This window comes from Chanos chanos, chromosome 6, assembly GCF_902362185.1.
Source record: "Chanos chanos chromosome 6, fChaCha1.1, whole genome shotgun sequence".
In the NCBI taxonomy this organism is placed as follows: Eukaryota; Metazoa; Chordata; class Actinopteri; order Gonorynchiformes; family Chanidae; genus Chanos; species Chanos chanos.
This window is the reverse complement of record NC_044500.1, coordinates 43452058-43473475: the sequence shown is the minus strand read 5'-3', so window position 1 is coordinate 43473475 and position 21418 is coordinate 43452058. Positions and strand designations below refer to the sequence as shown.

The 21418-nt window shown below is 41.5% G+C and overlaps 1 protein-coding gene across 1 annotated transcript in view; it reads left to right on the top strand.

Moving 5' to 3' along the window:
* itpr1b (inositol 1,4,5-trisphosphate receptor, type 1b) overlaps nt 1–21418 on the top strand; it is an 86981-nt gene that overhangs the window by 21713 nt on the left and 43850 nt on the right. Inside the window, exons 12-37 of the mRNA XM_030776257.1 lie at nt 1720–1819; nt 1957–2117; nt 2357–2498; nt 2729–2887; nt 3705–3877; nt 4713–4832; nt 5256–5450; nt 6241–6492; nt 6644–6785; nt 6888–7041; nt 7167–7357; nt 7530–7659; nt 7748–7802; nt 8054–8219; nt 8593–8766; nt 8853–8924; nt 9098–9235; nt 10141–10266; nt 10598–10798; nt 11046–11297; nt 11653–11778; nt 12075–12203; nt 14978–15098; nt 15419–15603; nt 17177–17325; nt 18280–18391. Coding sequence (XP_030632117.1) covers nt 1720–1819; nt 1957–2117; nt 2357–2498; nt 2729–2887; nt 3705–3877; nt 4713–4832; nt 5256–5450; nt 6241–6492; nt 6644–6785; nt 6888–7041; nt 7167–7357; nt 7530–7659; nt 7748–7802; nt 8054–8219; nt 8593–8766; nt 8853–8924; nt 9098–9235; nt 10141–10266; nt 10598–10798; nt 11046–11297; nt 11653–11778; nt 12075–12203; nt 14978–15098; nt 15419–15603; nt 17177–17325; nt 18280–18391 — 3925 coding nt within the window. The remainder of the gene's footprint in view (nt 1–1719; nt 1820–1956; nt 2118–2356; nt 2499–2728; nt 2888–3704; nt 3878–4712; nt 4833–5255; nt 5451–6240; nt 6493–6643; nt 6786–6887; nt 7042–7166; nt 7358–7529; nt 7660–7747; nt 7803–8053; nt 8220–8592; nt 8767–8852; nt 8925–9097; nt 9236–10140; nt 10267–10597; nt 10799–11045; nt 11298–11652; nt 11779–12074; nt 12204–14977; nt 15099–15418; nt 15604–17176; nt 17326–18279; nt 18392–21418) is intronic.

The window sequence follows — 21418 nt, the reverse complement described above, 5'->3', positions numbered from 1 at the left end:
ACACACAAAGGTAAGCCTGTTAGGCAAACGGCAGATTACGCAACTGATCCAAGAATATAGCTAGTGTCTAGTGTCTGTAGTATGCATGTGTGTGTTTGTGCATGTGTGTGTGCGTGTGCGTGTGTGTGCACGCGCATGTGTGTGTTTGTCTGTGTGTCTGTGTGTGCTTTGTGAACTCAGCAGCCCTGAAGTGGGTTGGACCAAGGTGAAATCCAAACACCTTTTTCCTTTCAGCTGTATGTGTGTTTGTGTGAAACTGTGAACTCAATGACTCTGTCAGAGTGAATGGTGTGAACAGATGCATGCGTGTGGTGTGGAAAAAAGTGTGTGTGCGTGCGTACGCGTGTGTGTGTGTGTGTGTGTGTATGTGTGAGAGGTGACATTTCCTCATAAGCCTAAGTTTACCGAGCTCTATAGAGCCAGCAAAGGTGATTTAGAGGAACAATAAGTGTTTTAATAGCTGACAGGTGCGTGACCCGAGCCGTTTCCGTTATCCCCGGGCAATGTCGGCTTAGTCCAATGTTTGTGCTCAGTCCAGTTTGCAAATGGCGTTAACTCTTTTAAACTCTTTTTTTTTTTTTATTAACCTTTTTATTATTTCAGCTTCCTTCAGTATTTTCACCAATGTTTTTGAAGATGGAAGCATTGCCTTTTTCTTTTTTCTGAAGCGAAGTTGAAATTGAATTTTGACTTCTTTTTTTTTTTTTTTTAAGTCCTAATTTGATCTAGAGAAGATATTATTAGACACGTCTGTGCTATATTAAAATAGGGACTTTACTCAACTTCTCCATTGTGGCAGAACTGGTCCCCTATGACATTTGTCATCAGAAATAAAGAGGCTTTCATTTGGGTCTCACAGCTGCCCCTATAGGAGAATTGTCAACCCTGATATAATTATCTTCACTTTAGTGGTCACTATCACATGATCTGCATTGGCTGGGTGATGGAATGAGAGAGCCTCCTGGCCTTGCCGCTACTGGCAGCTTTTTTGTCATTTTTTATTTCCTTAACATAATTGCTCTCAAAAGCCCTTTCATTAATGGGCCGACCCTGGTCCATGTCTTTTTTAGAAGATTTCAAGGACTTGTAAATGGTGAAATTAATCCAGTTGTCTCTAAAAATACTACTATGGTCTCTTTCTTTCTTTCTTTCTTTCATTCTTTCTCTCTCTCTCTCTCTCTCTCTCTCTCTCTCTCACTCTCTCTCTATCACTCCCTCTTGGAAAAAAAGTTTGTGGAGCGTGACCTCAACTGGCCCTGAAACTGAGAACCTGGCCTGGAACCAGTTTAGAGTTATTTCTTTCCAGTAGCAGTCCACTGCAATCTGCTCCTATAATGTATGTGACTCAGAGTTGCTGTTCAGTTCTAAATGGTTTTCACTAATGTACATTTGCCCATGACTACTAATGATCTATGACTCCATATATGCCCACCTTCCCTCAGCCTGTACTGACAGCAAATTATCCCTTAAGTGGCAACATGGCTTGCTTGCACAAATCTGAAATATTAAGCAACAAAAACAGCACAAACTACCTGAAATATTGAGCTCAATCTCATTGTCAGACAGTGCTGGCTACACAAAAGACTGTACTCAATCTTAGTGTCACGAAGTCTTAACTACATAAAACTCTGCGTCTTAATCTCGATAAATATGCTTTTGAATTCAGCGTCTGAGAGATGTGTATAGCAACTTGAGAGAAAATATTTCTTTTCCTTTCAGGAACTCCTATGTGAGACTTAGGCATCTGTGTACCAACACATGGGTCCACAGTACCAACAACCCCATCGACAAGGAGGAAGAAAAACCAGTCATGCTTAGGGTGAGCAGGTTTATCATAGTCTGTTGTGGCTTTGGAAGACCGCCACATTTGTTTCTATTTGATTGCTTTACAAGAAACAGTAGTATGCTAAACATATTTACAGGACTAACTGTATAGCTCATACATTTTCCTCACAGATTGGCACATCTGCAGTCAAAGAAGATAAAGAGGCCTTTGCCATAGTGCCAGTCCCTCCAGCAGAAGTGCGAGACTTAGACTTTGCCAACGACGCCAGTAAAGTATTGGCCTCCATTGCAGGCAAATTGGAGAAGGGCACCATTACCCAGAATGAGAGGAGGTAGGGTTGACCTTCATATCTAGCTCCTGGTTGCTAAATGATGTTTACCCAAACAGCATGTATAATCTTCATTACATGTTTTGTGGGGTGTGAATGGGTGTTAGGCTTCCCTGTTTTTTTTTCTTTGCCTTCTGGTCTTTTTTTGCCTGTCCATTAAAGATCCTGAGTGAAGTTGCTGCCAGGTTACGTATGATATAAAATCTTTTGAGATTCATGATGCTCTTTGTTCTGTGTGACAGATTTGTCACCAAGCTGCTGGAGGATCTAGTGTTCTTCGTGGTAGACATCCCTAATAGTGGTCAGGATGTGTTGGAGATTATGGTCAACAAACCAAATCGTGAGAGGCAGAAACTGATGAGGGAACAGAACATCCTCAAACAGGTAAGAGCTGAGTTTGAACTCAGTCTTAACTACATTTGAACTGGCATAGTTCTCTGTTCTGAGTCAATCTGAAGTAATACGGAATTCCCCTGAGCTGTTAACCAATGATAAACGAAGACAAAGACAGGGTTTCAATCTTGTGATGTCTATTTAGACCCGTTCTCCTAACTCAGTATTTTTCTTCCACCTGCTTGCTTCTCAGTTTTCATCCATCTCATCTTCCCAAATAGATTTTCAAGCTGCTGCAGGCACCTTTCACTGACAGTGGCGACGGTCCCATGTTGCGATTGGAGGAGCTGGGCGATCAGAGACACGCCCCCTTCAGGCACATCTGCAGACTGTGCTATCGAGTGTTGCGCCACTCTCAACAGGACTACAGGAAGAACCAGGTGGGTGTGCCAGTTGAACCCTATGCGGCCTTTAGTCTTTTTCCTCAGTCCTCTGGGGAGCATTTGTCCTCAACGGGTAAAACAAACAAACAAAAAAACCTCTCTTGATTGGAGTTGCTCTGCTCCAATCCTGGGGATTCCTTAGAGACTTTTTGAGTTTTCCTCTAGAGAGTTTTTGTCTAGACCAACACTAACATACTTGTTTGAATTTGTTCACTGACCATTAGGTCTTTGGTTAATTGAATCAAGATTACTGTACATTGGACGCCAGAAGAGCTGGAACGGATCCTCATTATCTCGCCCATTTTTACAAGGCGTCATGTGTGTCATGGTTTATCGGCCAGAGATATTGAATAAAGTTCATGAGAAAAATTCTGGGTCAGAGGTTCCAGAGATAAGTTAATTATGCATATGGTTCAAATGCGTGTTTTCTGAGAGCCTCTTAATCCGATCGAGCTGGCTTTCATCTTGCTACTCTCAAACTTAATCATACAAATCATGATATTATCTGTGTTTTTCAACCTAGACTATTTCTTCCTGTGGTTTCACACTTTTTCAACATTTACACTCATCCTCTCCAACACGCCCCTTAACAACCTCTTGCCCCGTCGATCCTGTCTCAGTCAAACAGTGCTGTTGGTTCAACGTGACGAGTGCCACATGAAAGTTACCAAAGTTGAACATGTTTCTTTACTGCTATCATATTCATAATTAAAAATTCCTATAGACCTCTGGGTGTCTGCTCTTCACTCTAGTACATACTGACCTTAAGAAAGACGGAAACTGATGTCTTTTCTTACCGTGTTCTCTCCTATAGGAATACATAGCCAAGCAGTTTCGCTTTATGCAGAAACAGATTGGGTATGACGTCCTCGCAGAGGACACCATCACTGCCCTTCTGCACAACAATCGAAAGCTCTTAGAGAAGCACATCACTGCCGCTGAGATTGACACCTTCGTCAGCCTCGTGAGGAAGAATCGGGAACCCAGGTAAGAGGAAGGAGCGGCAGGGGTCACGCTGACAAACGAACGGGAAGTCACAAGGTCCGGTTAACGTGACCAACGGCCGTAATCGGAATCAGAATCAAAATTGAGTTCAGTGCCAAGTCGGTTTATCTCTACGAGGAATTTTTCTTCGGTGCACCATACAAATCCAACATAGAAATCCAACATACAGATTCAGATACAACACTAAAGTACAGTGTATAGTAACAGTAGTGAAACACAAACAAAAATCAAGAAACAGTGCAAGGAGCTGAATGATGTACAGGGAATACTATGAATGTAATGTGAAATATATTAAAAGAGGCAGAAAATACGAATACTGAAATATTAAGTAGGATGTGCAAAGTAGAATAGAATGTAGTATAAAAATATATTAACAGAGGTAGAAAATATACTGAATGTTGAAAAACATTGAATGTAAGAAGTGCAAAGGGAATGCAGAAATAATATAACAGATCTAATAATATAACAGATGATGCAGCGGCTGCCTCGATACGACTAGATACGATCTGATGTTTTTGGCTTTTCTGGTTTTAAGAAGAAGTCAAGAAGTTTCTGTGACATGATTCAGAAGTACTTTCCTGTCATACCTTTATGAGGGACTGTGGAGGAAATGTGTAGTACATGTCTAATGCACAGGCTTGTTCATTATTTTGTTTAACAACACAAAGACTGTTGATAGATCTTACTAGAGTTGGCCATACATCTGGTCAATAGTAAGGGAATACAGACATGAATCACAGTTCTTTCCCAGTCGAAGACAATGTGTTTTCTTTTAATGTTTTTGTTATCTTTGTGTTCTTCCCAAATCTTTGTCCAGGTTTCTGGATTATCTGTCAGATCTGTGTGTGTCTATGAATAAGTCCATTCCTGTGACACAGGAGCTCATTTGTAATGCTGTGCTGGACCCCGCCAATGCTGACATCCTAATAGAAACAAAGTAAGCACGCTCATAATGACCGTACATGACCACGCAGTTCTGCGACAATAGTAATCTAATGACACGCATTGTGCACTAGTGGTGGCTTACAAATGCAACTGTAGGCTCCCTAAGCTACACAAAGTCCGTGTTCCCAAAACAGTTCCGTATATAGGTTAATTGGTTTCATAAGCCATGTAATGTAATAATGGGAATTATAAAAATAGACCATATTTATATTCTTCTTTCCGTAAGGCCCCCAAAAGGAGTGTAATAACACTCACATGGTCACAATGTCTAATGCCTCCTCGAGAAATCATGATTTATGACTCGTAAACAGGCTCGATGTATGTTTCGGCCAGCCATGTCATGAGTGTTATAACTGTATGGATTTTGTCACTCTCTCTCTCTCTCTCTCTCTCTCTCTCTCTCTCTCTCTTCCAGGCTAGTGCTGTCACGCTTTGAGATTGAAGCAGTGACCATTGGAGAGGCTCCCGTGGAGTCTGAAGAGGATGAGGAGGAGGTGTGGCTCTTCTGGAAGGACAGCTGCAAGGAGATCCGCAGCAAGAGCATCCGCGAGCTGGCCCAGGATGCCAAAGAGGGCCAGAAGGAGGACCAAGAGGTCATTAGCTACTACAGGTGAGATTTACCGTCATCAGTCCACCAGTGTGTAACAACGGATCCTGAATGGACAGGGCATGAGCTTGTTTTGGCGACAAAGTGCTCAAGAGTGAAATGAGGAAGTAAATGAGTGAATGTATGAATGCTGCACTCAAAGGTTATATTAAACAATATTGCTCAGATTGTTCTGTAGAAGAGAGTTGTAAAATAGGAAAGTACATAGGGCAAGCAGTCTTGAAACCACGTCAAGCTCGGGTCTGATAAAATCTGACCGATCTGATAAATCTCAAGTTCGAGCAAGGAGAATTATCATGAGACCTTATCAAACAAGAACAAGATGTTACAAGCCATCATCACATGAATATGAGTGTAAATGATATGATATCGTGAATGACATAATTTCTCTGGAAAGATATAACCTGCTCAAAAAAGAACAGGATAGGCGATTCTATGAAGACTTCTTAGTTCTATAAAACAACAGAAAGAAGTATGTTCAGAGTATCAGGTACAAACTGAAAATGAATAACAAACCCCTGAATGTCTTCTGTTAGGTGAAATAGTAATGCTGTTAAAAAAAAAAGCACTGATCAAAAACATTCTTTGCAGAAATGTGTATTATTCATTCATTTATTTACTTATTTATATTGGTCTCTCAAGATAACCATACTCACAGTTAAATCCAACGATAAAGCCGCTCTTCACTTTAAGGACGATTACAAAGTTTAAAGAACAGTTACAAAACTGTTAGCTAAAGCACAGTGAGCCCCTGATTACCTTGATCTGTTGTTTTTTTTTTGTTTTTTTCCAGGTATCAGCTGAATCTGTTTGCCCGGATGTGTCTGGACCGGCAGTACCTGGCCATCAATAAGATCTCGGGACAGTTGGATGTGGACCTTATCTTGCGCTGCATGTCAGACGAGGACCTGCCTTATGACCTCAGAGCCTCCTTCTGCCGTCTGATGCTCCACATGCACGTGGACCGTGACCCCCAGGAGCAGGTCACGCCAGTGAAGTATGCCCGACTGTGGTCTGAGATCCCCTCCAAGATTGCTATAGATGAGTATGTAGATTTTTTTCTTCTTATTTGTTTGGGGTTTTTTTATATTCTGTTCATCATTATCAAGAGTTTTGTTTTTGTTGCTGATGGACAGTTTACTGTTGTGATTTATACTTCTGAGTTTTGCTAATGGAGATGTCTCTGGACCCTACAGCTATGACAGTGATGGCACGACTAGAGACGAGATTAAAGAACGCTTTGCTCTCACTATGGACTTTGTGGAGAACTACTTGAGAGATGTGGTCTCCCAAAATGTGCCCTTCTCTGATAAAGAGAAAAACAAACTCACCTTTGAGGTCAGTTTCCCATCAAACGTAGGGGAAGTTCCAGTAATGTGACCTCATTACAGAAACAGTTTTACATATTAAATCTTTAATATGACTCATTCGTCTGTTTAGGTTGTGAACTTGGCAAGAAATCTCATTTACTTTGGGTTCTACAACTTTAATGACTTATTGCGGTTGACTAAGATCCTTTTGGCCATTTTGGACTGTGTTCATGTCAGTACCATATATCCTATCAACAAAATGGAGAAGGGTGATGAGAGCAAAGGTATGGAACAAACCGAATCCCGATTTGAATTAACACATTCTTTATAGACAAGTTGCGCAGCATCAAACACACATAACTGGTAAAGGTTTTGACTTTGGTCAGGAAATCGTCTCTCTTTATTTCAGGGAGCAATGTCATGAGGTCGATCCATGGTGTGGGGGAGCTGATGACGCAGGTGGTTTTGAGGGGAGGTGGGTTTCTACCCACAACCCCTACTAGCCCCCCAGATGGAGATGTGGTCAAAACCCAGACTGAACCTGAGAAAGAGGATATCCTTGTGATGGACACAAAACTCAAGATCATTGAGATCCTTCAGGTAATGGAGAACCATTTTTTGCACTAGACACATGCTGACTTTCCTCTTGGTTATATATTTACTTCATGTAGCTGTGTAATTGTGTGTGTGTGTGTGTGTGTGTGTGTGTGTGTGAGAGAGAGAGAGAGAGAAAGAGGGAGCATGATTACATGGTTATGATGGCCTCTTTCAGTTTATCCTAAACGTCAGGCTGGACTACAGGATCTCCTGCCTTTTGTGCATCTTCAAGAAGGAGTTTGACGAAAGCAACACTCAGACCGACATACCTTCGACCAATCAGGATGGGCTTAATAACATACCAGGTGGGTTCTGTGTTCTATTTTGTTTTGTTCAGTTCTTTTAATAGTTCATTTGTTTCCATGTTACGTGAGTGTTTTCCTGTTTGGCCAGGAGCTCTGGACTTTGAGAAAATTGAGGAGCAGGCTGAAGGAATTTTTGGTGGCAGGTAAGAACTATGAGTAAAGATCAGAGTGAGGATCAGTTTGCTTTCAATTTGTTTCTTCAGGAGATTATTTGAAATTTCTGTCTATTCACTCCAACGTATCTATTGATTTCCAATGTTCATTTTCTGAGCTGATTTGAAAGAAAAATGACCACAACTCAGAGAGGAACTTTAGTGAGGATGTAGAGATTTTTGTCTTTGGTGACTTCAAAAGTGTGTGTGTCTGAGATACCATTTTGTTCTTCTTTAACCAGTGAGGAGAACACACCCTTGGACTTGGATGACCATGGAGGGAGAACCTTTTTGAGGGTTCTTCTCCACCTCACCATGCATGACTACCCTCCTCTGGTTTCTGGAGCTCTTCACTTGCTCTTCAGGCATTTTAGCCAAAGACAGGAAGTTCTGATGGCATTCAAACAGGTATTTACAAGCAGGCCAAAGTTTGACATCTCACCACAGTGCATGTGATGCATCTCCCCTTGATGATTATGAATCTTGAAAGCGTGACCTCTTGTATAGCATCAGAGGATGAGAAGTGGATTGAAAATTCCTTTAGCAAATGTGCTGTTTATCTTAGCCTCTAGCTTACTTTAACATTGTTCACTTTTGCAAAACCAGTAAAGTAATCTGTCATTGGCTAATGACAACATCCCTAACTAACCACCCATATTATTATTGTTTTTTGGGTTTTTTTTGGGGGGGGGGGGGGGTTGCTCAAACCATTAATGTTTGCTAAAAACTTTACTACACACTTTGCTAAATCATGACCTTAGACCTGACTTCCATCAACCAGGTCCAGCTCTTGGTGACCAGCCAAGATGTAGACAATTACAAACAGATCAAGTCTGACCTGGACCAGCTGCGCTCCATTGTGGAGAAGTCGGAGCTATGGGTGTACAAACGGCAAGGGGACGAGGGAATGGATGGAGGAGATGGTTTGCCTTCAGAGTCGGATCACAAGAAAAAGGTGATGACTCTGTCATGACCGCCTCTTTTTCACTACGGCTTGACGTCGTTTCATGACCACTAAGTAAACGGTTGCTCCTCATGCAGGGCGATTCAAGTTCTTCTGAGAAAAAGAAGCCCGAGAGCACCAGCAGTTACAATTACAGGGTCGTTAAGGAGGTAAAATTGTTTTTGATTGTTTTTTGTCAGGCTGTTAAAGTGTAGGACAAATGTGTTGTCTTTTCTCTCATAGGAACAGAACATTCATTTCAGTGTTTGCTATTGCTGTGAGGTTCTAAACAATTACATAAAGACCTATCTGAAAAGTGAAGCACTGTTTCCCGTCCATGCAGATCCTGCTGCGGCTCAGTAAACTGTGTGTCCAAGAGGGAGCGTCGGGTAAGAAGAGCAGGAAACAGCAACAGCGTCTGCTCAGAAACATGGGGGCTCATACTGTGGTCCTGGAGCTGCTACAGATTCCTTATGAGAAGGTGATCAATCTGCCACAACCATTTGGCATGAACTGACCCCCTTTCCCACTATTAGAACCATCTGTGCCCTACCAGAACTCTAAGGTGGAACTATCATTCCAGGAATTGTAGTTCCCAAGAAAAGCTTTGTTCTTCTTCTTCTTCTTCTTTTTTTGCACTAAAAGTATGAATTGGGCTACTTAAGTGAAAGACAGTGCCAAAGCAAAGTTCACACTCTGACTTAACTGTCAGTTTAATTTTTGCCTGTAGCAACAACAGATTTATGTTGTTGAACCTGTCCTGGTAGTGATGGTTGCACATAATAGTCAGTGAGTGGAAATGAACCCAAATTTAGCTGAATATAATTAAAAAGTTTTTAACAGGAATGACAAAGCACATTATGTTCATGAACTTTCATCAAAAGATGTACCATTAGCCCTAGTCTGCTGTGTCCACACATTTTCTTGAGTTTTAGTCTTATAGTAGATTTCAGTCAGGCAAATATATGGGTTAATTTCTTTATGATCCATATGCAGTATTTTCTTTATGTTATTGCTTTGCCTTTGTCACCAAAAGCATGTTTTTCATTCATATTTTCATTCTGAGTCGATGAAATGTTCACTACAACCAACAGTGCCAACTTCTTCCAATTTAGCTTCTACGGTTTTGGTAGAAAACCATCAACAAATAAGACTTTTTGGTCATGATGGCTTCAGATATAGATAGCTCTGGAGTCTCTGGTATGGTTTGTAGCATGTACCAACAGTAGGCGGAAAAAGGAAAATGTTTCCAGCTGTGAATTATTTTTGACAATTTAAAGTAGTTTTTCTTCAAACCAACATAATTTCACACATGATTTGGTTCAAATTCAGAGGGTTCTAAGTTACTATTACAGAACCAATATCTCTGCGTTTTTGACATTCCAGGGGGAAGATGTTCGCATGCAGGAGATCATGAAATTAGCCCATGAGTTTCTCCAGAACTTCTGTGCAGGGAACCAACAGAACCAGGCCCTTCTCCACAAGCACATCAACCTCTTTCTCAACCCAGGGGTGAGCACAGCGAACCTGGGATGAGCTCTCCAGGAAAACCTGAGCTCCTAACTGATATTATGAGTATTTTGAGAACAGGAGTTGAAACAAGCTTTTAGAGGCCTCTCTAGGGCTTCACTGACCTTTAGCAAATTTGATCCAGATAGAACACGAATGTCTAAGAGCTTAGATGTCTTTAGGATCATTTGACAAATTCTGGAATGATAGATCAGTCCTTTAAACAATATGTGAAACACCTGGTGTTTCCAGCTGAAAAGCTTGAGCAACATGCATTAGAGGAACTGATGCAGTTTATGACTAACGCTGTGCTCTTTTCTTTTCCATGTTGAAGATTCTGGAGGCCATCACCATGCAACACATTTTCATGAATAACTTCCAGCTGTGCAGTGAGATCAACGAGAGGGTGGTTCAACACTTTGTCCACTGTATCGAGACGCACGGCCGTCACGTTCAATACCTGAAGTTCCTTCAGACCATCGTCAAGGCTGAGAACAAGTTCATCAAGAAGTGCCAGGATATTGTCATGGCAGAGGTTCGTCGTGATTGTGTGTATACAAAGAACCCCACTGCACAGGAGAAAGTATCACTCCACCACATACCGTTTTAGAGTCTGGGATCTTGTTTTTTTTTCCCTTGCTCCGCTCTCCCTGCACGATTTAGAGATTAAGAGGCCTTCACCTTGTTTAATTAAGTTTTCAGTGGTAACCAAGTAATGAAATAAAATTCCAAATTTGGAATTTTTCTTCTTAACACCAACCTATTCTCTCTTGTCTCTTTAGTTGGTGAATTCTGGGGAGGATGTGCTGGTCTTCTACAATGACAGGGCTTCCTTCCAAACACTGGTGCAAATGATGCGATCGGAGAGGGACCGTATGGATGAAAACAGCCAGCTGATGTACCACATCCACCTGGTGGAGCTGCTAGCTGTTTGCACTGAGGGCAAGAACGTATACACTGAGATCAAGTGTAACTCACTCCTACCACTGGATGATATTGTTCGCGTGGTCACACATGAAGACTGCATCCCTGAGGTGTGTGTTTGTGTGTGTGTGTGTGTGTGTGTGTGCGTGTGCGCGCGCGCACGTGCTAACTTTAGACAAAACCTCTACCGAAAAAGCATTCCCAGAATATGGCAGAGTGTTTGTGAAGAATAGATGCTCAGTTTACTAGTAATCAGGGCTCAGTATTCCAGATGTTAACATTTTTTAAAAGTATCCTTTTATCTCTTGATTAGGCAGAGGTATGTGGTAAAAGATCACACACACTCCTACTTCACAAATGCCTGAAGCCCTGGTTAACAAAAATAAACAATAAGCATTGCATGAAATGGCCTAATTTGTCTGTTTTGTATGCTTGCAATGTTAATGGTGTCGTGTTTCTCTTTAGGTGAAAATTGCCTACATTAACTTTCTGAACCATTGTTACGTGGACACCGAGGTTGAGATGAAGGAGATCTACACTAGCAATCACATGTGGAAACTCTTTGAGAACTTCCTGGTTGATATATGCAGGGTAAAACAAAACAAAACAAAAAAAAACTAAAACAAAAAACTCATTTTCCAAGATTGGTCGGAATTAAAATAAAAATGAATTCCTTTCTTTTGTTAAAGAAAAGTCCAAACATATTATTTCATTTGTAATTCATATGACGCTACTGAAAGAGTCTTATGTTGCGGGTTTATCGTAGCTTCAACTCATTGCTCCTTTGGTCATCTGAGAAACGTTATTTATGAATGTTTTCCATTGTGCCCTGAGAAGTTGAAACCATGACTGGTGAAACCATGCTTACCGTTTTTAATTGTGATCAGGTGTGCAACAACACAAGTGACCGCAAACATGCCGACACCACGTTGGAACGTTACGTGACAGAGACCGTCATGAGCATAGTCACTACATTCTTCAGTTCACCCTTCTCAGACCAAAGCACCAGTCTGCAGGTAACCGCAATCGCTGTTAAACTTTCTGTAAGCTTGCCCAAGTTTATGTACTCTATCCCTTATTGATCCTCATGGACCAAAAAAAAAACCCCAAACTGTGTCCACAATATTTATTCACATTAGAGATCATTTAATCAATGTCACGTGTTCTGACCGTCCTTTGTTCCGAGTTAAAGGATGGGAAGTATTTGGAATTTGACCTAGAATGTGTGTCAGATAAATATATCCTGTTTGTGTAATGTTTTTATATATTCAATCAGATGTTCATGCTCGAAAAAATATTTGTATATGCTCGAGAAAAAAAAAAAAAAAAAAAAAAGGACGTCAACGTTTTCCACTCACATTTCCTCCCACATAGGTCGCACGTCACATGTATGTAAGTATCGGTCAAGATTTTTTTTTTTTTATGTCTTGTTTTTGGTGTGTCCTTGATCAGTTCCTGAGATCTGCTGCAGGTTTCCACACAGACCCTTTTCTTTAGAAATTGCTGAATGCTGGGATTGAGTCACAGCTTTCCAAGAACTCCTTACAGTGTGGGACAGGCTTAAAAAGCCTCACTTCCCAGATCTGGGTTTCGCAACTTAGCCCTTATTATTGCTTAGCCAAGCTCTAACCATGAGCACACAGACTTTCATGAGCTCTAGGTTGGTGTGTGTGTATGTGTGTGTGTATGTGTGTGTGTTTGTGTTTGTGGGCGTGCCTGTGTGTGAGTGTGTGTGCCTGTGTGTGTGTGTGTGTGTGATCATGTTTGTGTGTGTGTGTGTGTGTGTGTGTGTGTGTGTGTGCCTGTATGTGTGTGCATGCGTGGTCATGTGTGTGTGTGTGCGCCTGTGTGTACGTATGTGCACTTATGTGTGTGTGCGCGTATGTGTCCCTGTGTGTGTGTGTGTGCGCCTGCGTGTCCATGTGTGTTAATGTATGTGTGTGTATGTATGTGTGTGTGTGTGTGTGTGAGTATGTGTGTGTGTGTGTGTGTGTGTGTGTGTGTATGCCTGTGTGTGAAGAATATGTAATGCCTGATGTGTTTTATGGTCAAAGACAGTGTTCTTGGAAGGCTGTGTCACTTTCCTCTGTATTCTGATCTGGGTAACCACACCTTCTAAATGACTTTTGTGCCCTGTCTATTTCTCTAGTGATGCCGATCCAGCTGTCCACTTTGCCCACCAGAATGCCTTCTGGGATTTTTGACTTTCTTTTTTTTTCCCTCTCAGTCCTGCCTTATAGAATATACCCACTGTAACTAAAATGATGCCATAGTTTTTTAGGCTCTAGATTACCACAAGGTTGAAATCAGTCCATAAATCCCAACAGTCATTTTGTCCTCAGAATTTCCACAGAAATTGTGGGGCATCTTTTTTGTTTTTGGGAATAGAGAAGGTGTGTGTGTATGTGTGTGTGTGTGTGAGTGTGAATTTGCATATAACAGCAATACCTGTCTCTTAGAAGAAGTCATTATTTTTCAAGATTAAAAAAAAAAAAATGGTAATTGATTTTGGTGTTTCCATGGCAGTGTTTTGACTACTTGAATGGGTGTACTTTAAACATTAAAAAGGATGCCATCCCTTTGACTGATTTTGACATAAGACCAACCAGATGTGAAAGAATTTTTTTTCTCTTTGTTGCGGTAAATTAACGACGAAACTGCTGCCTTAATTTTAACCCTTTCCTTCTTGAAACCGTCTCAGAAATGTTTTTTTTTCCCCCCAACATCTCTCATGACAGGCATCCATTTTGGGCAAAATAACAGAGGTATTTTTTTGTGTTGTGACTGCACTAGGGTACGCAGGGTGTGTTTTGTGTTTGTAAGTGTAATGGTGATGGTAAAACACTTTTTTTGTATTTTCTAGTAAGCCTGACTGGAGAAGCATTTCAAGAAAGCTAAAAAGTGACACTTCTAACCTGCAGGCATACTAGATCTGTTTTGTGACTTAGATATTTGCCCGTGAGTCCAGAAAAGCACAGAATTTTTTTTTTTTAGAATATTTTTAGATGTTCCATCCCTTCTAGAACACATATATTCATAACCAGTGGTGATAATGACCTCTACTCTGGTGGCATTGAACTGTAGAACTGGAGACTGTTACTAACCTCTCTTAGTTTTTTTAATGCTTTTTTTGTGGTGTTGTCCTTTCTTTCTTTTTTTTTCAAGTTTGTACATGGTTTGAACATTAAAATACATGATTAATTGCTGTGAATTAAAATATGTTTTATACATCACTAGTCCAAAAATAGATGTTAGTTTTTAAATGCTCTATAAAGTATTTGGGTAGAGGTGTTTTTTAGTAAGAAGTACTTTATTTTACATTATTTTACTTTTTACTTTTGGTTTGAAATAATTTTTTAAAATGGGCGAAGGTTTTTTTTTTTTCCTTTTTTTTTTGTCTTTTCTTTACTTTTAGTGGGATGTGGGATTGGTACATTGACTAAATTCTTTGCACGTTGACCGAATGGTGTTAGTGTAGCACTTGGTTTATAACGAAATCAAATGAAAGTTTGTTGAGAGGAGAAAGAACAGTGGGAATTTTTGGTTTTACTGTAACCTCTCACGTGTCAGGCCTATTCTCTACCTCCCCTTCACTTACGTTTCCTTAACCGCCCCCCCCCCCCCCCCCCCCCCCCCCCCCCCCCCGATCTGGCTCCAGGTACATCCTTTACCCCCTTATCTTTTGTCTACCCTCTCCTTTCTCTTTCGTTTCTCCTCTCCCAGTTTTCGTCTTGTTCTGTCCACTCATTCTTCTCTTATCCCCCCCCCCCCCCTCTCCGCTCCGCTGCAGACGCGTCAGCCAGTGTTTGTCCAGCTCCTGCAGGGGGTCTTCAGAGTCTATCACTGTAATTGGCTCCTGCCTGCCCAGAAGGCCTCAGTGGAGAGCTGTATCAAAGTGCTCTCTGACGTGGGTAAGGCATCCACCGTGGTCTTGCACAGACATTCTTTCCAGGATCACTACCAGCATTTGTTTCTTGTACATGCTTTGGGTTGAGATTGCCTTATTTTGTATGGTTGTGTCATTTTTTTTTTTTTTTTGGGGGGTAAAGACTTGGGGATGAAGATAAAGTCGTAGATAAATACTGTAGATAAAGATCAAGACTGCAAAAGACGCTTTGGTGTCTCGTCCCGACGGAAAAGTGTTTGGACGTGCCTCCAGCGGCGCATGTACTTCCTAGAACTGAACCAATCAGATCCTGATCAGTATATGTATTTTATTGTCTCCACACAGCCAAGAGCAGAGCCATTGCCATCCCAGTGGATCTGGACAGTCAAGTAAACAACCTCTTCGTCAAGTCCAATACCGTAGTTCAGAAGACCATCATGAACTGGAGACTGTCCGCCCGTAACGCGTCAAGACGAGATTCTACGCTGACAACCTCTAAAGACTATAGGAACATCATAGAGAGGCTACAGGTGAGGGCCAGGAAGTTAACCCCTGTGGGCATGTTGAGGATTCATTACGATACCACACGAAGGAGATGCTAATTTGAATAAATGGAGATATGTTTGAAACTGAAACCAGCAACCGAAAGAATTACAGAATTAATAGTCTTTTGCGGAGGGGAACATGTTCAGACGCTCCTGAGTTCAGAATTCCCTCAGGCTAGATGATACTGAGAGACTGGTAATGTATATATCAATCTGAATTGTCAGACATTAGTCTCAGACAGTCCTACTGTTTTTCCAGGAACCTTGTCTGAAATCGTTGATGGAGGGGGGTCAGAGAAGAGGTCAAATTGGTTTTGCTTGAAGAACGTTGTTTGATAGGAGAAGGGTGTTAGCCCCGCTTTTTCAGTGTGACAAGACAAACTAAATAATTCATTGGCACAGCAGCTGTTTTTTTTTTTTTTACGATTCCTACAGTACCACCGTACAATACCGTGCGTTCCTTTATTTGGGTTCGTTGTCAAATTGTCCGGTCAGGTGTCATTATGAACGACCCCCCCCCCCACCCCCACCCCAGCAAACAGACAATGATTACCCACAACACCCTTGTAAGACCAATCCACAGTCCTTCCTGACGGGGGAATTTGGAAGTGGAGAGGGTTGGGTCCAAGCGTGATTTGGAGGTCATTTTGAGTGCGGGAATGAGTGAGTGAGTCATTTGAATGATTTTGACGTTTCTCAAGTTTCAGCGCGGTGTAAGTAGTCTCCCCTTCCTTCCTTGATAGTTTTGTGCGTGTCTCCTGGACATTACAAACAGTTGAGAACATTTCTCAGGAAAACAAGTCCAACTCATGACTTACAAATTCCTCCTCCCTTGTCAGACAGTGGTGTGACCGCGACACCCCTGCACATTTCCTCTCTCTCTCTCACATAGCATTGCTCATCAGCCGAAAGGGAGGAGAGTGTGTGGGACTGGGTGGACAAGGGTCATGTGCTAAGTTTGTTTTCTCTTTGTGTGTGTGTGTGTGTGTGTGTGTGTGCGTGCGTGCGTGTGTGTGTGTGTGTGTGTGTGTGTGTGTGTGTGTGTGTGTGGTGGGAGGGCATTTGTGGTAAACCACTTTTCAGTGTGGCTCTTTTTTTTTTTCTTTTTCGCCTACACTCCTCTTCTCTTGTGGGTGGAGTTGTAGACAAGGTTGTGAAGTTCACCTTTTTGGTTCCCCAAACCCATTGAAGTCTATTCTCTGCCAGCCTCTTGGCCATTTGTGGGTAATGAACGTATTAAACCCACAACTTTAGTGTTGAACACAGTGGGTGGTTCAATGGAAGTCTGTTTACGTACACATTTCAGTACCACTTCCCTGCTGAAACTATCTTTGACAGTTAAAGAGGAAACAAGGTGTCAGTTTCCACACTATTTTCTGATGTTGTGAAGTTCAATCAGTTGACTATCATCTTCTGTGTGTGTGTGTGTGTGTGTGTGTGTGTATGTGTGTGTGTGTGTGTACGCGCACGTGTGTGTGTGTGCGCTGGTGTGTTTGTTTGTGCTTGTGTGCATGCGTGTGCGCGCGTGTTTGTTTTTCTGTCTGTCCGTGTATCTCAGGACATTGTGTCTGCTCTGGAGGATCGCTTACGGCCGTTAGTGCAGGCTGAACTCTCAGTCCTGGTGGACGTGCTTCACCGTCCTGAATTGCTCTTTCCTGAGAACACAGACGCACGAAGGAAGTGTGAGAGTGGAGGCTTCATTTCCAAGTAAGAACTACAACTTCCAGTTCCTTTCCATTCATATGTCGTCCATTCTCAAACTAAACTCTATAAAATCTGTCCCGGGTCACCAAGTGTTTGGAAATAGCTCACCCCATTTGAGGGAAAAAAAAGAAATCTGGCCTATGCGTAACCGCATTCGTTCATAGCTCTATTCTCCTCTTAGACGACGAAGCGGGACTCACATCCGATAATTTCATTGCATCAGACTGCAAAAAACTAAAAAAAAAAACAAAAAAAAAAACTCTGGCCAGAATGAGCCACTGTCAACAAATGTGACAGAGAGCCGTCACTTTTTCCACACTGACATCAGCCTGACCTGGGAGGGCCACACGTAAACACAGACACACCTCTGTCTTTGTTGAATAGACTCTTCCTGGGATTACATCTGAGTCCTTTTTTGAGCAGATGCCAAGTCTCACATTAGTCCATCGTGATTGGACAGGGATTATAGCGTGGGGTAGCATGTGAGCAGTCATTAGAAGCAATGACTTAGGGAATGGAAAATATCCATTATCTGGTCGCATCATTCATTTTTGGTTCAATCCAGTTCAAATGTGTTCTGGTCAATGAAAGTGGGTTCAGACTGGTGCAGTTCAGTTCAGTTCAGTTCAGTTCCGTTCCGTTCAGTTCAATCCAGGATGGTCCAGATACAGGATGGTCCAGATAAATTCAACTTTTGTTTTTTAACCAGCCACAACGTAATGTTCTAGAATTCCCAATCATGAGTCAGCCTATTGTGATAGTCACAAGGAAAACACTAGAGGGAAGAATACAAATTTTCTGAGTCCCGTCTTTCACGAACGAGCCTCAAAAAAAAAAAAAAGCACTGAGAACATTCATTCAAGGAAAAGAATGACAGAAAGTTCAAGCTGACAGAATTCGGAGGCAAGAGTGTGTCAAACTTAAACATGTATAAATGATTTTCTGCTCTTTTCTCAGGTTGATTAAGCACACTAAACAGCTGTTGGAGGAGAATGAGGAGCGTTTGTGTATTAAAGTGCTTCAGACACTCAGAGAAATGATGACCAAAGACCGTGGCTATGGGGAGAAGGTATCTTTCCCCACCTGTACACAGACACTCCCTGAGATTTTAAAGAAGGTTCTGGAAAACCAAAAAAAAAAAAATCTTGATTTTTTTTTTTATCACTGCCTTTTAAATCATTCACACACAGAGAGGAGATACCAAATTCTCAAAATCTCTCTTGACTGAACAGCTCATAAATATGTAGGTATATAAATATCACCCACTGTAGTTTTCCACGACAAGTGTAAAGATGTTTAGTTTCGGAAAACACAAAAATCTCACAGACTTCATTTCCAGGTAGTCTGGGGTTATCAGTCCAGTTTATTTAAACTCTGGAACTTTCTCAGGCACCTCAGTACGTGCAAACTTTCACACCGGGCACAGCCGTACTGCACTGATAACATATGTAAACTGATACTCGCACACCTGCACGTGTTCACGTGTCTGGATTGTGCCCTTTTGTCCTGATCTTTTCAGTCAGACAGGAAAACTAACATTCCTTAATCTGGGTCTTTGGGTTACCATTTCGCAATACGTTTGACTCCACCCCCCATGTTTTAAGGTTAAGGACTGAGGGACCTTAACACATACTTTAATAAATTAACAACACAAGCATGTTTCAATTCTCAAAGACTAATTTTTTTCTTTTTTTTTTTCTTTCTGGCTGTCCAAAAGAAAAATGTTCTCTACTAATATTCAAAATTGGTCAAATCTACGTCCTTTACTATTTCTGTTGATTCTGACCAATGCTTTAAAAAAATGGTATGATTTATCTCTCTTTTTTTTTTTCCTCACTAACGTTTGGTATGGGCATTACCTGATTTCTTTTCTTTTCTTTTCTTTTTTTTTTTAATCTCTTTTAACCCGAACACTCTCCTCTTCCTCTACTAACTCTGCCTGTGCTCTTCTTTTGCAGCTCATTGCCTTTGATGATGAAATGGATGTGGCTGAGGTTGATTATTTTCCTCTTCATTCTTTTGTGGTTCTCTTTGGGTTTTTTTTTTTTTTTTGTTTGTTAATTGGTTTGCTTCTGGCTTAAGCGCTTTAGATGCTCTAAAGATAGTTCCTTTTTGTGTTTGTTTGTTTGTTTATTTTTTTGTTTCGTTTTGCTTCTCTTATGTTCCGTGTCGTTGTCCTTTTCACCTCTCCAAAGTCCTCTACTTCAGTCCCTCTTGATCAAGTAGTAGTGCGTGTGTAGTGTGTGGTGTGTGTGTGTGCGTGCGTGTGTGTGTCGTTCACCTGCTAGTTTCTGTACACGTCATGTGCCATAGTTTGCCTCTTTGGGCTCGTGTGTGTGTGTGTGTGTGTGTGTGCAGCTGTTTCTTCAGTGCTCACGTGCCAGAACGCTTCCTCTTTCCGACCGCTGCTATAGTGGCTTGTTGTCTTAACCCTTTACTTGCCTCTCTGAACGGAGGTATCTTGCCGACATTGGGTCAAAGGAGACAGTAAGATTTAAATACGTCAGACAGTAAGGAGAGGGAGCACCAGCAATCCCTACAATGGGACCAATGCCGTACTTGTGTCATTACTATTTGAAACACATTTGATCTTTCCTTTTTTTTTTTTTTTTTTTTACTTTTCATAAACTGGGCTTATTAGAAAGACGCCATGTATGCTGTCCATTTTGATACACGTTTCTTCTTAGGGCAGCTGTGGTCTAAAGGTTAGAGAACCGGACTGGAGGGTTGCCGGTTCGATTCCCAGGCCCAACATCCACGGCTGTGTGCCCTTGAGCAAGGCACTTAATCCTAATATGCTCCCCAGGTGCAAGGAATGCTGCCCACTGTTCCTGCGTCTGTTGTGTGTGTTCACTACTGGTGTGTTGGATGGGTTAAATGCAGAGACAAATTCACTGCTCACTGTTCACAGTGTGTGTGTGTGTGTGTGTGTGCAATCACAGAGATTTTGCATTTTTTACATTTACATTCTTGTTTTTCACTTAAATGTGTAAGTGCATAGTTTTAGTACTTACTGGAAAAGACTGTTAAAACATCCATTTCAACGGAGTTCAGAACCAGCGTTTATATAATCACACGTTGATGTTATGTGTTGATCAGACAAAAGTCAGTGTGAGGCACTTTGTTTATTTCCAGTTTTACCCAGGATCTTTTATTATGTAATTATGTTTTGCGGGCTTTCGGTTCGGTTCCGCCCAACACTTACTCCATTCTGCGAGGAGTAACAGTTCGATACACTTCAAAACGCTCTGCATAATTACGATTTCTTGCCGAGTCACGACCCATCACGCATCAGGAATATCCAAACAGAGATCTTTTTCAATGAGTTAAAATTCTCACGCTGTGAGATGCCCTAGGTGCACTGTTATGTATAGCTGTTTGTTTGGTTATGTAGCCTTAAATGGGGCTATCATTTAAGTTTGGAATATCCACTTGCAGTTCAGAGGGGGACTAGTCTGAGTGAAAGGCAATGAAATTCTTTGATTTATGTGCGCAGTGGAGAGGGTTTAAAGTATTAACAGTCTCTGAGTGCTCTAAGTTTTAAAACCCTGTGTGGTAAACAGGTGTGGCCTCAAGTGTATATATAGCAAAAAGCGTGAAACAAGATCCAAGCATATCATCTCAAGAAGGTGTTTCTATGCGGGTGAGAGAGTGTTCCCATGCAAACGTGTGTGCGTGTGTGTGTGTGTCTGTGTGTGTCTGTGTCTGTGTCTGTGTGTGATTGTGCAAACATTTCTCAGTGTTTCTGCATGTCCATGTTCATATGCAGGTGTTTATCTGCTGTTGTTACCTTGAATCAGTCATTTCTTGGGTTGTGTCAGAATGAGCCTCAACTGTTCAGAGGCAAAACATATCGAAAGATTTTCATCCGCGACATGTCTCACTTCCCCGCAAAAGCCAATATTTGCTCTGCGATAAGTTTGTTGCATATCAAAAAGCACCATTTTATTCCCATGACCGATTGGGGAAAAAAAAAAAAAAGTCAATGGGAGATTGGTTGGTCAGCAAACAAAAGTGATGAAACATTTTTCTTTGTTAAGTTGCCTGACCACAACCCACAACGCCATGGCAACTCTTGCTAAGTTAAAACCAAAAT